The sequence below is a fragment of the Dendrobates tinctorius genome, unplaced genomic scaffold, assembly GCF_039654945.1.
Source record: "Dendrobates tinctorius isolate UK_male_01 unplaced genomic scaffold, ASM3965494v1 ptg000005l, whole genome shotgun sequence".
Lineage (NCBI taxonomy): Eukaryota > Metazoa > Chordata > Amphibia > Anura > Dendrobatidae > Dendrobates > Dendrobates tinctorius.
The window spans coordinates 1,876,878-1,895,922 of NW_027361673.1; the positions used below are offsets into that span (position 1 = coordinate 1,876,878).

General features: G+C 39.8%; 1 protein-coding gene across 2 annotated transcripts in view; it reads left to right on the plus strand.

Annotated features, from left to right (window-relative positions):
- Nucleotides 1-19,045, plus strand: part of PLCL2 (phospholipase C like 2) — a 244,775-nt gene that overhangs the window by 165,316 nt on the left and 60,414 nt on the right. Inside the window, exon 4 of one of the 2 annotated variants that reach the window (XM_073568069.1) lies at nt 7,439-7,642. The exons of the other annotated variant lie outside the window; for it this stretch is intronic. Within the exon in view, the coding sequence (XP_073424170.1) occupies nt 7,439-7,642 (204 nt within the window). The remainder of the gene's footprint in view (nt 1-7,438; nt 7,643-19,045) is intronic. 2 annotated transcript variants of the gene reach the window in all.

Genomic DNA, 19,045 nt, shown 5'->3' on the forward strand with positions numbered 1-19,045 from the left:
AGAGATTTGGAGAAGCAGCAGATATACTTACCAGATGCACGAAAATAATCACCTCACGGTCTGCTTGCGCCAATTCCTGCCGCGATGGGGAATACTCCGATTCTGAAGACATACTGCATGTAAAAATAATAAAAATCATTAGTACATACATAATTTAAAAGGACAGGCATATAATGTAATATACTCACATTCTTCGCTGATATAATGTGTTCTTGGTTGAATGTCTGCTCTTCAATCTGTCTAGTGTAGTAGTGGCAGAGTTTTGGCAGGCACCTCCTTTATATAGCCTTTTTTTTTTGGACTTTAGAAGATTCTAACTAGGATAAAAAGTGGACACCACCCAAAAAACGCTGCGCTAAAAAAGCGCATACCTGCGCATGCCAGTGCGCACGTATGCGCATCCATAGGCTATAATGGCCATTTTTAGCGCAAAACGTGCGCATACGTGCGCATGCGATTTTTTCAAGGGCCAAAAAATGCAACATGCAGCGTCTGGAAAATACCATCGCACACCCCAAAAAAACGCAGCGCATGAAAATCGCATACATGCGCTTACAAGTGCGCAGGTATGCGCACCCATGTTAAATATAGGGGAAAAATCGCATGCGCACGTATGCGTTTTTTTCCAGCGCTAAAAAACGCAAATGTGAAACCAGCCTTACTCCTTGAAAATTAGTGTAATAATCTTTAAGGAGAATCTGTTACTTTTTTAATTTATAATCAGTTGCAGCTTATCATACATTACTTTTAAATTTTACTATTCACTTTGGTGTAACAGGGTGGAAGTTCACACCTCTTATTTAATTTATTGCATCTTCTCAGTGGTGTACACCTCCGTGCACCTTGCCAACAATTCAACTGGACTGCAGAAAGGACTGGAGTAGCATTTCTGGCATAAGAAACTCTGACACTTTTGCTTTATTTCATGGGCCGGCATAGCCATGCCCTTGGACTTCCCCAGCTGCGCCCATTTTGACAGCGCTACTTCAAACGGCAAAAGTCCCAATATTGTTGCACAACCTCAAATTGCACAAAAAATATTTCAACTTTTGAAAGTGTTTTACACAAGTTTTCAATAAGTTGATTAATCTGCCCCAAAGTATTGCATTATCAAATGATTTGAATTAGAAGGCTCTTGCGTTGACTTTTAGTCACTCTACCATTTGCAATGAGCATCTAGCATCAACTCACAAATGAGCAATGTCGAGATTATAACCAAGTCAGTACTGGATATTTAGAGGCAACATAAACAATAGATATCTGTTAATTTAACGATGGTTCAGCCAACCATTCATCCGGCCCCTATCTCTCCCGACTTCCCCATACAAAAAAGCGCACACTATGCCGATGGCTGCTGTGTTCTCTACGAGAAAGCTACTACCAGACTCCTCTAGTGACAGCTTATCTTAGCTGGTGGGGCTTCATCAGGGGAGTTTATATAGGGATTTGGGAAGTAAAGAAAACTATCCTGTCCATAAGTCAAAGAAGGCCCTGCAGTGGCAAGGTGTCAGGTCAGAGAAAGTGACTGCCCATGTCCTTGTTTGGACTGATCTCCCGGCGAGGTACTTCCGGAAGGAGGCCAGGATCTTATGTCCGTCAATGGTGGTGAGACCAAACCATTTTTTAATGAGCACAGGTTTGCACAAGCACTTTATTTGGTTTGTTTGTGATATTTGTCTTTTTACGAATTGATTAAAGGTTATGATTTAATATTTGCGGACCCCTCCAGGCTATATTTGTTTGTTAATATTGAGTAGCTGAATCACCGGCAGTAGCAGGCAGTGATAGCGCTGTGCCACATCGGGGTATATCAGGCAGGTAGTTAGCAACTACCTGCCAGTTAGTTTGTAGGTCCATAGTAAAAAAAAATAGTTCTGGATAATTCCTTTAAATACTGAAAATAAGGACCTCTCTCCAACCACTCTGTGCCTTACAGTTGAGTGGCATTAACAAGTTTTTTTTATTTTTCCCCTTCTGTTCTGTCAACTTTCCTGGCCATTGTCAATTAGGAATTCTTTATGGCCAGTTAAATCTAAATGCCTTTCCATATAAGTATATAAGTAAGGCTGTAATGTAGATGTTTTCTACTCAAGGCCTACATTTGCCAGCTCTGCATTAAATAACATGGTTATATGTTAGAGTTTGTATTTCACAATAGTTTTTTTTTTTTTTTTTTTTAAGTAACAAGTTACCATAATGTTGTATTCACAACATAACAAATGCTAGGCCAATGTAATGTCAGAAAATGGGAAGCTGCAATCAATCAAGAAAAGAAACAAAACAATTTAAGGAATAGTAGCAATTGGGTTAGCTAAATAACAATAGAAAGACAATGCTAGATGTGTCATGTGTCGTGATATAGATATATAAATTTATTACTTCCCTCTTATCAAGGGGTACCTGACTCAGTAAGAAACAGAGACAGAAAAAAAGGAAGGGTAAAACAAACATTTTGGTCAGTTGACCTACACATCTGAAATAGGTGAAGGTGGAACACTGAATAATAATTAGAGCTAGAACGAAAGAAAGGAAAAAGCACACAGGCACATCAAGAGAAAGGGAAGAAAAACCAAAAAGATAATTGAAAAAGCAGTCACACAAGAGTGAGGTCTTTTGGGGAAAATCGGTCCACTGCCATCTCGTTTGTTCCATGAAATTTCAAGTTTGGAGAGAACAACCAGGGTGATAAATGCTGTTCACCAGGTGTTCTCCAGGATATATTTCTTATGACTCCAAATCTTCAGCTGAGGAAAGCAAGCTCCAGTCCAGAGTCCCATTGTGAGGGAATACACGTTCCATGAAGATCATGTCTGATCAAAACAGTACTCCTGATTCTGTAACAAAAAAGTAAATTTTTTGCTTACAGTTACCCAAAAGATTTTCAATTTAGGCCGAATTCCGGGAACGTGCAATAGTGATTCTGTCTGCCAAAAACACATGGTACATTTGGTATTAGAAATGTCAGGTATTTACCATACGACCTGAGCCTGCCATGGTAATTTTCTTTTAATTTAACTCTGTGATGGAGAATATTAAATTAATATTGCTGTATGCAGAAGTATCTAGGATTTTAGGCACTTCATTACTGGAGGTAATATTCGCCATCAGAAATGCCTGTGAGCATGTGAGTAATCCTCTGTGAAGAGATGTTGCTTCTGCCATGTCCTGCATCTCCCTCTTCTGCTCCTCTCCCAAATCATTTACCCATTTCTGTACAAAGGTTTCCCATAGGGAGTAACAAGTTAACACACAATTTATGTTACACCTTTTTAAAATAGCTCCAGATGTGAGAAAATGTTCAAAGGTGAGACCAACAGTTTGTGGTGTTACTCCTATTTTTTAACAAAATGCAGAAGTTTCCTTCAATATATATATTTTTTTTTTTTTTTTTTTAAGATTGGTGCTTATAGACAAGACTACCTCTGATGAACACATCTCACATCCCGATGATCCATAGATAGAAAGATATACAGGTGCTTCTCACAGAATTAGAATATCATCAAATAGTTAATTTGTTTCAGTTCTTCAATACAAAAAGTGAAACACATATTACATAGAGTCATTACAGACAGAGTGATCTATTTCAAGTGTTTATTTCTGTTAATGTTGACTATGGCTTACAGCCAATGAAATAGATCACTCTGTAATTACTCTATATGAGTTTCACTTTTTGTATTGAAGAACTGAAATAACTTTTTGATGATATTCTAATTTTTTGAGTAGCACTTGTATATGGCTACTGCTCCTCCCAACCCATTTTCTCTTTGTCACATTCGCCCTTAACCTTTTTATTTTATTCTAGGAATATTTATATTGAATAACAATTTTTAATAACCAGGGTGTTTTTGGTCTAGTGATTAATGGTACCGCAATCCCAAAAACTATTTTTTGCATGCATTAAGGAACAATTTAACATGTAGGTAGTAAACTAGTTATAGTCAAGATATTTATTTTGTTTGGCCAATGGACTGGAAAAGTTTTGGAAGAGAAATGTGTTTGGATCGGTTGTCATCAACCTTCTCCAACTACTGATAGTCATACAAGAGAAGTAGAAAGCTTCTCTTACCAGGATAAAGTGATTCTATGTAGACCACAGAACATTAAAAAATATGTTTATAGATGTTTAACAAAGTGTCTGGTCTCCATGATTCATGGCTCCTCTTCTCCGTGACGCTGAGGAACGGAGTCGGCAGGTCAACATAGTCCCTGTAAAAGGATTTTCATCATGGGGGGAAGCCATATCTAATCAGAGCCACATCAGTGGTCAGAGTTCTTGCCAAAAAGTGAAAAAATATCTTAATTTCTCTCCTGAACAAACAATATAATTACGGTATATATTATTATAATTGGCACAAAAAATGTTAACTCCACTGCCAAATCAGAGATTGTTCTTTATAGGAGATGTTCTGTACAGCATATGATCAAACCTGTCTCTGTGCCTCAACACCAACTGATGGACACCTCACTATTTGAGAAGCACTGCACTACTGCCATCGGTGCATGCTCAACTTGTTGCTTAGGTTCCTTTCACCACTTGTGGGCATCTTCAGGGCTTATGGCTGAAAACCAATTGAGTTTTTGCTTTTAATGCTGCATTATAAAATTTCTATTATTGAATTGATTGGTATTTGTATACATCCTACATCTTTGTATGATCAGTGGTTTTCTATCCTTGACCCTTTCTGCATTCCACAAATAAATTGTCCTTCAAAGTTTATTTCTTGACGTGATCTCATGTACGTTAATGCTTTTCCCCGTCAACCTTTATAACTCTAATTGACTTCTGCTCCATTTCTCCAAGAGCAACTCTATTGCCAATTAGTTAAACACTTCGTTTTAGATGTCCTAGAGGCAGTCATGTTCTCGAAATAGAGCAGCTTGTTTGTGTTTGGCCGGCACAGTTCGCTGTTGAGACACTGCTGCACTAAAAGAGTATTCAGTCTACAATCCAATTTAGGATATCAGATTAATCCCCTTGGACATAGTAGCTTGTCAGTGATTATTGACTTTTCATTGTTAAGCTGCTACTCCTCTTCCAGGTGAACAGTATAATATGACTTTGTTGGCAGCACCCAACTGTCCTGGAGCCTATGGATGGTAATGTGAACGTTTGTAATGGTAGATAATAATTGCCATACATGTGTGTGTATACTATATACATACTACTGTGCAATATATTGTAATACAGTATGGTCCACACAGTACTGTATAATGCACAATATAGTGCATATATTACATTACTGTACCATACATATACAGTATATATACTACTGTACTATACATACTATTATATATAAAATAAATACTACTGTTCTATATATGAACGCAGCTTGCTACGCATGTGTACTAATTTAAATAATGGTGAAAGATAGTAAAAGATATGATACTATGCATACTATTATATATAAAATAAATACTACTGTACTATATATGTACTGTACATACTATTTTATATGTATTATACATACTACTGTACTATATACATTATCGTAGAGTATAGTCCATATACTACTGTATCATGTACAAAATAGTGCATATATTATAAATACTGTACCATAAATACATATATATCTATACTAGCTGAAGAGCCCGGCGTTGCCTGGGCATAGTAACCAACTGTGGTTAGTTATAACAAATTATAATGATCATATTGCACATAAAAACCGTGCACCTAATCCTATCCTGTGTGATACTGACTGCTGAGCTGTGTATCTAATCCTATTCTGTGTGATACTGTCTGCTGAGCCGTGTATCTAATAATACTTTTCTGTGTGATACTGTCTGCTGAGCTGCGTATCTAATTCTATCCTGTGTGATACTGTCTGCTGAGCTGTGTATCTAATCCTCTCCTGTGTGATACTGACTGCTGAGCCATGTGTCTAATCCTCTCCTGTGTGATACTGACTGCTGAGCTGTGTATCTAATCCTATCCTGTGTGATACTGAATGCTGAGCTGTGTATCTAATCCTATCCTGTGTGATACTGGGCTCCCCCCTGCAGTCTGTGTCAGAGGGTGGTCTGTGTTGGCACGGTAATAAATTGTTGCTGATAGCAACCAATCACAGCTCATTTTTCATCTTTTAAACAGCTCTGGGACAACGTGGCGAGTTTTGAGTGGCGACTTTTGTGCTTTGACTTTTATGTGGTGAGGTTGGTGTATGTGTGGTGAAATGTGTGCTGAGGATGGTATATGTGTTGAAGCACGTGGTAGTGTGTGGCACATTTTGTGTGTGTGTTCATATCCCCGTGTGTATCCCATGTCAGGGCCCCACCTTAGCAACTGTACGGTATATACTCTTTGGCGCCATCGCTTTCATTCTTTAAGTCCCCCTTGTTCACATCTGGCAGCTGTCAATTTGCCTCCAACACTTTTCCTTTCACTTTCTCCCCATTATGTAGATAGGAGCAAAATTGTTTGGTGAATTGGAACGTGCGGGGTTAAAATTTTGCCTCACAACATAGCCTATGACGCTCTCGGGGTCCAGACATATGACTGTGCCAAATTTCGTGGCTGTAGCTGCGACGGTGCGGATGCCAATCCCGGACATACATACATAAATACATACATGCACTCCCACATTGAGCTTTATATATTAGATATAAATTCTACTGTACTATATACGTACTGTACATATTAATATATAATAAATACAATAGTACTATATATGTACTATATATGTAGCTAACATACTGATATATAAAATAAATTATGCTGTACTATATATGTAATGTACATACTACTATATCACATACTGTATATTATACATACTGTACTTTATATGTACTATACATACTAATATATAATAACACTGTTTTACTATATATATATATATATATATATATATATATATATACACATACTATTCCATTAATATATATATATATATATATATATATATATATATATATATATATATATATATATATATATATATAATAAAAAGATCGAAGCAGCCCCAGCATAGCAGAATGTACCAACCTTTTAATATAGTTCACAAAAGTAGAGGCAGCGCACCATATGATGATGAAAAAATAGTGCTATTTAGTAGACCATTATGGTGACGTTTCGGTTAGAAAATGAGAACCTTTCAGGTTTCCAAGATTGAGAAAGGTTCTCATTTTTAACGGAAACATCACCATTATGGGCTATTAAATAGCACTATTCTTCTGTCCTCATATGATGTGCTGCCTGTATTTTTCTGAATTGTCTGTGTGTGTGTGTGTGTGTGTGTGTATATATATATATATATATATATATATATATATATATATATATATATATATATATATATATATATATATAATGTGTGTGTGTATGTATATACTGTATATATATTATAATCTCATGCAACTGTACTATACATGTGATGCATATACTGCTGTATTATATATACATTATATACTAATCCAAGTCTTTTTTCACTTTTTATATACACAGAATGCTGTTGTTTCCTTTAAAGAGCTGTGTGGACTTTCTCCTGTAGCTAATCTTATGCAGTGCATCATGGCTCTGTCAACCCGCCTCGCAGGACCTGACAACACCCCAGTAGTTGTCATGAATCTCACAGATCAGTATCCCACCATGGAGCTACAAGGCACGGTTCCAGAGGTCATGAAAAGGATTTTAACGGCGTATGACTCTGTGAGTATTTCTGTCATAATTTTGGTAGATACTGAAAGAATATAAAGCCCTCACCGTGAATTGATTTTATCTTTTGTACTGAGCGTTAGGCCTCATAGAGAAGGCTAAATGTTCTCCGTTCAGTAATAAAACCAATTGAGGATCTTGGGGCCTTATTGTACCTCTGTATACCTCCGTCATATGTCGTTTTTCTGTCTGATCCACCACCCGATCCTGAGAGTGCGGACCTCTGCACTGGTTTGTCTCTGCATCCCCTTCACTCTTTTCTCCCATATAGCGACCTTCTCCGGCCACCCTCTCTGCAGGGAGCTACAACCCTGCTCAAGTGAATGGGACCATGTTGCAGCTCCCGGTGGTTGGGAGGTAAAGTACTAGTGCATCTGCCTTACTCGTTAGCATCAGTGGGGATCTCAGAGGTTGCTGCTGTAATCATGAGCAGACGTGATCTGATGCTCATTTGGTTCTGACTATATTATTAACCCCTTCCCAGTGTGAGAAAATGGGATATAACATGTCTGGTGCCAGTGTATGGGGCAGGCTCAGGAATTGAGAATCAACCATACTAGTTGTTTTACTTGTAGTTAATTCTGATCGCAGCTACTTAATTTAAATGCCACTGTCAGTCATTGACATCCACCATCTTCCCTACGCATAACAACCAGTGAGCCTGCTGAAGCCCCTTTGACTGCCATCTAAGTCCTCTTGTTAAGCCCAGCTTAATAGGCGAACATAATTTTGATTTTTATATTGCTTCACTATAGCATTAAAGTATATATACCAAGCGATGAAGGGCACCAGCATATAGACCAATCTTATAGGGAACCTGTGACCATGAAAATGCAGTCCAAATTGCAGGCACCACATTTGTAGAGCAGGTGGCGCTGAGCAGATAGACAAGGGCGTATCTACCGTGGTCGCAGCTGCGACGGGCCCTGAGTGCTTAGGGGCCCGATCGCGGAGCTGCAGCCGCTCATTGGCTGCCAGGCTGCAATTGGCCTGAGGCGATGGCTGCTCTGTGCGCACAGGACCTGTGATGAGGTCACAGGAGGGGAAGAGTCACGGGTCACATGATCAGGGGCCTTGGTGTGTGCAGGACTCTGCTTTGCTGGTTGTCATGGTGCTGGAAGAGGGTAAGTATGTGTGCGGTCAGGAGGGGTTTATAGGGTGGATGTAGCAGAGCCGTGTGTGTACAGTACAGAGCGCAGCCACGTGTGTATGAGGTGTATGGAGAGGAGCTGTGTGTGTACAAGGTGCATGGAGCGGAGTCGTGTGTGTACGAGGTGTACGGAGCGGAGCCGTGTGTGTACGAGGTGTACGGAGCGATGCCATGTGTGTACGAGGTGTAAGAAGCGGAGCCATGTGTGTGAAGTGTATGGAGAGCAGCCGTGTGTGTACAAGCGGTGTACGGAGAGAAGCTATGTGTGTACGAGGTGGACGGAGAGGAGCCATGCTTGTACGGAGTGGAGCCGCATGTGTGTGACGTGTATGGAGAGGAGCTGTGTGGGTGTATGAGGTGGACGGAGAGGAGCAGTGTGGACGGAGCGGAGCCGCATGTGTATGAGGTGGACAGAGCAGAGATGTGCGTGTATTTTGGCATGGGGGGTCCCCATTTGAAAGTTCGCACCGGAACCCATAACTTTGTAGTTACGCCACTGCAGATGGTTGCCACGGATGTTGGCACGCTTGCAGAAATCATTGGTGCACTTAAAACAATGAGAACAAAATCCCCTCCACAGCTTGTGCTATTAGTGGAGTTGGTGCTGGAGCATTGAACCACAAGTCCCAGCAATGCTCCCTCATAGATAGTGTTAAAGGGGATATCCTGGACTTTGTAAAAAAACAAAAATTGTACCTAAGCACTAACAGGCAGGTAGTTGCTACTTACCTGCCTGTTGTATTCGGTGCTGTTCTTCCCTGGCACAAAGCGGTCTCAGAACACTCCTGCTGGCGATTCAACTGCCTCTGCTGACATCACTTCAACAGAGCAGCGACTTCTTTTTCGCCCTACTCTGTTGACTTCTGACGTCATTCTAATTGACTGACAGCTCCCCCAGCTCTATAACATGGCGCCTGCAGATTGGACTTCATTTTCATAGTGACGAGTTGACTTTAAGGGCTCCGTACATCAGCAGACAAATAAAATTTACAGGTCTTGGAAATTGGCAAGACAATCATAATTTTCTTTTTTTCTACATTTTTTTCTTCACAACTTAAATACAAAATCGCATTACCAGGTCATTTTTATTACTGACCAATGAACAGTGTAAAAAAAACCTGAAAAACTTTGGTATTTTTTTTCTCTTTTTTTTTTTTTACCATTTCACCACTGTACTCTGATGGATTTTAGTTAACCCATTCCGCAGCCAGCAATAGAAGTCAAACTGTGCAAAAAATTTTATGGAACCTAATTTGCAAGAACATTCTCTGTCTCAGAATTCAAGCATTTAAGAAAAAACAAAATGACCCCCTAAGGTGTTCATATTCTTCAAAGTCACATCTGGGTTAAAACCATTGTAATATTGCTGGGTACTGTCAGATAATGGGACTTACGAGACATTTTTTTGAAGATCTTCTGAATCTCTTTCATACATCCCATAATCCTACAGTACTTGAACAAACACTATTGAGAGTTTGCAAATGTTGAAATTTAGGCGTCACAGAACCTAGTTATTTTCGGCTCGGTTCACACTTGCTTTAAGGTTTCAATCAAGATTTTTATTATTTTTGTCTGCTAAAATAATGCATACATTGGAGCTTAGGGAAAGGAAGTTCTAGCGCACATAGTGTTGGCAGACCTCTAGAGCAAAAATTACCGCCCACTCCAAATGAGTGTATGGCAAGAAAGGGCGCAGCATCTGTACTCCATCGGTCCATAGCCAATGCACATGTGAATACTTTATACCTTATGTTTATAGCACAACCCCGTTGATTATTTCTTTGGTCAACCCCATTTTTAGGTTCTGCAACAATAGTGATCTACATAAATATTATTAAAATAGGGGTGTTTCATCTGCTTTCTTGCTGGTGGGGCTGTACGCTCCTTCTTGGTTTACAGTTCAGATCCACAACATAATCTACAGCTTTCACCTCCGCAGCATCAGAGGCGCAATGTGCTACTGAAACTGGTCGGGATTGCAGGTCAACAGAGCTCTTCAGCTTTCCGACCAGCTTCAGAGCAGTGCTGACATGCTCCGTTAGAAAGAGCTTGCAGGCGCTGTTCATGTTTGACCAATACTGATGGACTGCAGAGGTGGCCGTTAACCTAGGAAACAAGCAGTATACTTGAGAACTTAGAGAATTTTTTCGTAATGAGGAAATTGCGACGTTGCTTGTTTTTACGAGTACTTTGCAATTTCCCTCATGAAAGAACATGAGAATAACCCTTTAATGGAAACTTTGCAATAGCTATCAGAGCTAAATAGAGCAGGCTGGCTGCAGAGATTTCAGACTTTCCAATCAGCAAACTTCAATATATACCATCATCAAATTCAGATTAAGGTCTGTAAATGGGTTACGTTATTTAAGAACAGTCTGGTACTTGGAAAGCAATCTGTAAGAAGCTGCTGGGAACTCTCGGCAGCTGAGGGACATCTGAATTCCCATGGCTATCCTGCTCTAATTTCAGACTTATGGGAGCTAGTCAGTCAAGAATTTCTTATTATTTAATTCACTAATATTTTATGTACCGTAATCGGTAATGACTCTGTTGACATTTCACTTACATTATGTACAGTGTGTTTGTTTTTTTTCTTTTGTTTTTTTTTTACACTCCTCATTCCATTGATAAGAATTTTTGCAGGTGAAATGTAAAAATGCAGCCCTCACTTAAAAAGTTGGGACTGGAAGGGATGTCATGTTAATATTTGAAAACCAATGTTGTCTCGTTTACCGTATTTTACACCCGTATGACTGACATAAGGTCAGCAGTGAGAAAGTTGGAAGAGCAGAGACATTTGTCTAGGTAGTGACCTGTTCATGGTGCTTACTTAAGAGACTAAAGAGTACAGCGTGTAATAAAAGTGCAGAAGAAAATGTACTTGCCTGCGTAAAGTTGCGTTTTCTTAATTAATGCATAAAGGGATATGTCCTAAAGTCCTCTACATGCGTTAAACAGCTGTCGACTGAACGATGGCTTGGTTGATTGCTCGTCCAACAGCTATCTTGCCCCATTCTCCCGTACCCATGAGCGCTCCTGTCTTCTTAACGAGAGAGTCCCTGCCAGATATCTCTGGTGGCATATCTGTAGACAACAAAAAGATTGGCAGTCCAAAATCCCACATGCTCGATGCTTATTTCCTTGATATCATCTGTCGGGGGTCCCCATACACATTAGACCGAACTCGTTGATATAGGCGGGTACTGACGACGTTGGTCTAATGTGTATGGGGGGCCTTACAATTACCTCTATAATGGAGGGCCCATTAGAAGCCTCTTTTGCAGATTGCATCCCATTTGATGCTTTTTTTTTGGCAAGATTGTGGACACCCAAGCTGGCTTTAGTATAAGTCAATGAGGTCAATGAATTACAGACGCATGACTTTCTCTTTTAGCCGTTGTGAGCCAAAGTCGCTCTCTTCTATGCCTTTTGAACTCCAGACATTAAAGTATGTTTTGAGATTTCACGAAATCAATACAGCACAGCCTTATATGGTGTACTAAATAGGATTTCTGCTTTATTAATGCAGGTGCAGGCAATTAAGTAGTGACCCACAGACAAAGGAAAGTTCCCTCCAAGATATGTAGCTGATAGGTACTTTAGCAGTGTTGCTTGATCCTTTTTATAAGACAATAGGGATATCACAGACAGAAAATGGAGTATGGTCTCTCACATCGTACTGAAGCCAATAACAAAATGGTGATCACTGTGTGAGAACTCTACCATTGATGTGGTGGCACACTTCATAGTTTCAGTTGATGGATGCGCAGTGATATGTCTTGGTAGAGTGAGAGGTTTTACAACTTGTATAATTTTTTTGGCAGCAACATGAGCTATTGACTTCGCTTCAAGCCACTCTTCACAAAACCTTTGAAATGTCCTCAATTTCTTTAGATTTGTTTAGTTTTTCCATGTTACCAATCTGGACCCCCATAGGCATAAATTGGGGTTATTATGTGTACATAATTGAAAGCGAACTTCTAATACAAAATGCACATTATTACTGATGTAAAACTTAAAAGGCTAGAAGTGATCACGCTCCAAGACAAATTCTCTTCTGTGCAAAAACCCATTAATCTTTATTCTCTAATCTTTTTCAAACCAAAAAAAAAAAGATATAATCCCAGTGGGGTGAGCTTGCCAGAATTCAGAAATGATTTGCACTTCTAGATGTCGTGTACATATTGTTTCAGTCTTGAAGCAAATTATCATACAGAGTGATTGAGTGATCTGCTTTCCTCTGTGGATCATGTTTGATTGTTATATTGTACATATATAAAAAAAAAAGTAATAATCTTTATTTTATGCAATCTAGTCCTGAGCAAAAAGTAGTTTATCTCCTTTTTTTATAATGCTATTTAGCTATTAGAGAACATTTATAAAGATTGTTTATCATATTTCATACCTATAAATCTGGGGTTAATTTTCCCAAGTTGTTACATGAGAGACAATGAGAGTTGTAGAGGGCTGAACTATATTTTACTTAATACTATTATTGGTACTATTATTATGGTTATCATTAATAATATTTTTTATCATTTAATGTTGACTAGCTGCTATTGCTAATACATGTTACAATAATGCTTTTTGTAACATGTATAGTGCGTTGAAAAAGTATTAACACGATTTTTCACATTACACCAGCAAACTTAAATGTATTTTATTTAGATTTTATGTTATATGCCAGCACAAAGTAGCAAGCATTTGTGAAGTGGAAAATAAATGATACATAGTTTTCTAATTACCTGTATTTTAAATATGTAACTCTGAAAAATGTGACATGCATTTGGAAAACTTTTGAGTATGTCTCTACCAGCTTTGCACATCTAGATAGGCTCAAATTTTTGCCCATTCTTCTTTGCAAACTAGTTCTAGCGTAGTGAGATTGGATGGAGGCGTACAATAATTATTTAGTGTCTGCTGTTTGTTTTTCTGATAAGAATAGAGAAACTACTTGAGACAATAGCCAAGATATGAAGAATAGAAAATTCACAGCTGATGAAATGATGAAAACTTGTGTTGCTTGTGAATTTATACCTTTTTTGCGTGTGAAGCTTTAATTGTTCTTATGGACCATAACAATAAAACCTGTAGTTTTCCCTCTGTAGGTGTCCTGTGGTATTTGGGACCAAGTTATTAATAGCAAATCCTTTAAATGGTCCCAGTTGTTTCAAAATGTTTTTGACCTTTTCCCTGAAAAATTGCTAGAAAGTGTGCTTTTTATCTAACTTTCTGTCTACTGCCTGTTGTCAAGAGACATCCATATGTAACCGCAGTGATGCAGAGATGGATTAGAAGATATGGGGTAAGTCTTTGCTACCTTTCAAGCATGAGGGTTATAATGTTTCACTGTTCCTGCTCTCATGTCTGTCAAAAGACACACAACAATCACAAACTAGTAGTTTCACATCGGGGCCTTTTGAACTACGAAGATGTTAGGGGGGCACAGTGCAGAAAGTAAAGTTCAGCATGTATAGTAAGAGTAGAATTTTCACGAAGAGGAGCAACCTAGTCAAAAGACCCAAGTAGATGATAAGTAACAGTGCATGAGCATCAAGGCAGTACTGGACAAATAATACATAATATGACTTCCCATAGATGCTTGATCAGATTGAGATCATGGAAATTTGGAGGGCAAGTCAATACCTTTTGTGTGAACAACAATGGTTAAGTTGGTGGTAGCATCCACATAAATGCCAGGACCTAAAACTTGACTTTTTCTAAAGTGCTACTAGGTAAGCAATGCACATGTACCGTACCATACCATCCACATGATGTAAAAGAAAACATCATTCATCAGACTAGGTTGTGAAAATCTATTCATGATCCAGATCTGTTGCTTATGTGCACATTGAAGCTGCTTTCCACAATGGACAGTGATCAGCAAGACAGAAAGCTGCAGTGCAATATCTGAAACCATTTTTGCTAGATCCTCTAAGCATAGATCCAGATGAACAGCACGGACTGATGGTACAATAGTGCAGGTCTTGTTGGATGGCATATGGAAAAGCAAGAACTAAGATAGCGATAGTATGCAGTATGATAGACAGAGAGCAGTAAACGCTGGAAGAAACTTAGCCATATGTGCATATATATGCACATGAATTGTTGATGGATAGTCAGTCTGAGATTTGCAGCAGACAAATGGTTAATAGCAGTTTCATAATCTATCAGCAGAGAGATGGCCGGTGGTAGACAGTTATGGAGGCAACAGACAAGTGGTTAACCAGGGGACAGAAATGATGAATAGGAAAACTGGAAAAGTATGAAAAATTGTGCACTGTTGAAGCAGAGTTGTATGGGTCGTTATATGGGTGAACAACACCAGTACTAGCAGAAAACATTTTACTGTCTGGTCCGTATTGTAGTACAGTTGTACCAGCATCAGCAGAGAGAAGTTTGTAATCAGGTACCTTTTGCAGCAGAGTTGAAAATACACCAGGCTTCACCATTTTGAGCTAGAAAGTAGTTGCAGATAGTTGAACAAAACGCTAGAGTTTGCTGAAGAAATTATTAGATACCTGAGAGAATTGGATAGTGAGACAAAGCGGTACATGTGGTAGCAGAATGTAAAAGGAAACAGGACCTGGCTCCTGGATGCAGGTCGGTAACAAAACTTTGTTGGAGAAGACCAGACTTACTAGCCATTACTCCCTATGTCCATCAGATGGCCTTGAGCATTCATGAGGTAAGGAAAGCATAAGCACGGGTTTCTGGTTGGTCTGCGCCTATACAACCCTTAGGGCTCGTGCAGACAACTATAGTTTCGGGCTGAGTGCGTTCCGTCAAAACATCGGATTGTATTTGAACCATTGTTATTCAATGAGGCAGTGCACTTGTCTGATTTATTTTTTGGACAGAAGTGGTCTGAGGTAAAAAAAGCGCAGTATGCATGATTTGCCTCCGATGATTAGATGGCACTCACCCTTTTGTGTCTATGGGTCCGAGAAAAACATCAGACTGTACTCGGATGACATCCGATGTAGAAATTTTTTTTTTCCCACATCTGAGAAAAATGAATCCCTCTCTAATCAGAGACTGACCAGAGTGTGATTAGCATAATCGGACCATTTCCTCGGATGGAGAACATATGGTCGTCTTGCCCTTATACACAGTAGTCTCTATTGCATTTCACCCGTCAGGGGTTTTAATGGCTGATTAGTATCTGCCTGTCTATATCTCTATCTGATATACCGCACTATTCATTGTTACTGCTCAGTGCTTTTAATACTTTATGGCAGAGCAGTGAGCATCTACTAACAAGGCAGAGATCAATAATAACCTCATTACACATTGGCTGCGGTTTTGCTTCAGACAGGCTAAGTCAATTTATAATGAAGTATAATTGACCTCTCCTCCCTTGTTAAAGGAAAGAACAAAATTAGAGCGGATTAAAAACAGAACTGTTGGGTGTTACTTGATGTGTACAACAAATATCTGACAGTATCGTGAACTTTGGAGTCAGCGTGGAAATTTTCAACTTTGTTTCTGCCACATATTATCAAAGGCGCAACAAAAAGTATTTTGAAGCCAAGAATCTAAATATTCCAATTTTTTTTTTTACTTAGCTTAAAATTAGATTAACAGTATTCAGAATATAAAGCCATATAAAAATGATGGACAAATCTGATTTACTGTCAGACAGATGGGATGATGAGACTGGCTGACAAACTGAATGATTTCACACTTTTGAGGTGCCACAAAATTGGAGTTGAGGTTTAGACCCCCCCCCTCCTGCATTAATGTACTGATAACACAAGTTGTGATTTAGAAACAGTTGAAAATGAATCAAACTATGACAATGAGTAACAGAAATATGAGTTCCTATGAGCTGGTGTAATTGTTATCAAAGTGTGTCCAGAGAGTGGGCCACACAACCGTGATCAAAATGTTAGGTAGAGAAGGACAGCCTTGTTACGACCACTCATGAGAAAGTTGAAAGGGGAACTCTCCATGACTTATAGATTTATCACTTATTCACTGCGGGGGTTCACATCTACTTTTGAGACCAGGGCCCTGAGATCAGCTGAGAATGAAAAAAGTGGGTGCCATATGTCGCAGTCTCCATTTTCATGTATGGCGCTTCTGAAAATTGTCAAGTATGCAAGCAGAGACATTGGAAATGCCAATGAACTGGAAATCAATGTCACAAAATGTATTAGGCTATGTTCCCACGATGAGCTTTTGGTGAGTTTTTGATGTTTCAGATTTTCTGCAGCATTTCTGCACTCAAGAAGTAAAATGTCTTGCTTGTATTTTTTAAAAAATACGCAGCTTCAAAAAATCATTTTCACATAGGGACATTTACATAGGAAAGGACAATCCTTAAGGCTACATGCACACATTGAGTATTTGATGATTTTTTTTACCTCAGTACTTGTTAGCCAAAACCAGGATTGGAACAATTAGAGGAAAAGTATAATAGAGACCCGTCACCTCTTCTGTATTTATCACCCACTCCTGGTTTTGGCTTACAATTACTGAGGTAAAAAACTCCCCAAATCACTGTGTGACCGTAGCCTAAAAAGTGGAAAGATTGTGGAAGTTCTGTAAACCTTTCTAGAACAGCTCACTCTTAAGACTAAATACTAAACAAACCCCTGGGAGGTCATAAGTCATTTTGAAATGATGGACATAAATGTTTGTTGTTGTTTTTTGCCTCTTTGGAAACCTTAGTTTAGAACATACACAGAAAAAAACTGTTATAACTGGATTCATTAAAGCACCACTCCAGCGTTTTGTTTTGTGTTTTATTGCGGCACTGGAGTGGTGTTACTAATTTAATGCATTATACCTACCAGCTGCCATCGTCTTCTGTTATCGGCAGCGCTCTAGTTGGTCTCCAGCAGTGTGTGACCTCCTGGATTTCTCCATGGTTTGCTCGGCGAGCAGAGATCACTTATCAGTGCACTTCTATGATTGCCTCGTTCTGGCCCTCACAGACAAAAGGGCCTGTCACACTAAGCGATATCGCTAGCAATATCGCTATAACTTGTGACGTTATAGCGATATTGCTAGCGACATCGCTGTGTCTGATACTTACCTACGACCCGCTCCCCCGCTGGTTATCGCTGATCGCGCGAGAACAGGCTGGACTGATACTCGTCGTCAACTTCCTGCGGCGCTTCCTGTGGAGAGACGAGCGACGAGAGTGGACGCGGGCGGGAGGACGCAGGATCGCCTAGTGTGACCGGTAAGTAGTGACCACCGTCCCCAGCGATGTCGCTGGTGAGATCTGCCTGTGTGGCAGCTCACTAGCGACCACTTAGCGATGTACCAGCGATCCTGACCACGTCATATCGCTGGTCGGGATCGCTGGTACATCGCTAAGTGTGACAGTACCTTTATACCTACCAGCTGCCATCGTCTTCTGTTATCGGCAGCGCTCTAGTTGGTCTCCAGCAGTGTGTGACCTCCTGGATTTCTCCATGGTTTGCTCGGCGAGCAGAGATCACTTATCAGTGCACTTCTATGATTGCCTCGTTCTGGCCCTCACAGACAAAAGGGCCTGTCACACTAAGCGATATCGCTAGCAATATCGCTATAACTTGTGACGTTATAGCGATATTGCTAGCGACATCGCTGTGTCTGATACTTACCTACGACCCGCTCCCCCGCTGGTTATCACTGATCGCGCGAGAACAGGCTGGACTGATACTCGTCGTCAACTTCCTGCGGCGCTTCCTGTGGAGAGACGAGCGACGAGAGTGGACGCGGGCGGGAGGACGCAGGATCGCCTAGTGTCACCGGTAAGTAGTGACCACCGTCCCCAGCGATGTCGCTGGTGAGATCTGCCTGTCTGGCAGCTCACTAGCGACCACTTAGCGATGTACCAGCGATCCTGACCACGTCATATCGCTGGTCGGGATCGCTGGTACATCGCTAAGTGTGACAGTACCTTTACATAGAGATCTTGTGATCCTTACCTCTGACTTCAGTCAGTCAGAAGATGCAGTTACAAGACAGCGGCGTGGGACCAGAGGGCCGCCAGAAAGAGCTGAAGAAGGTGAGTATGAAGCTAAGTGCAGGGAACTTAGATTAGTGCTACTACTCCACCGCACCACACCACTGAAATAAAAAAAAAACACTGGAGAGGTGCTTTACGTTGTTCTAGTTGTTAGAAATGAAAATTGATAATTTTTATGTCTTTTTTAATAATGCTTAATATTTGTAAAAAAAAATGTCTTTATGTAATTTTAGTGCTTTGTTACTGTGATTTACTTTTTTTTAGCCCAAAACAGAGGCTT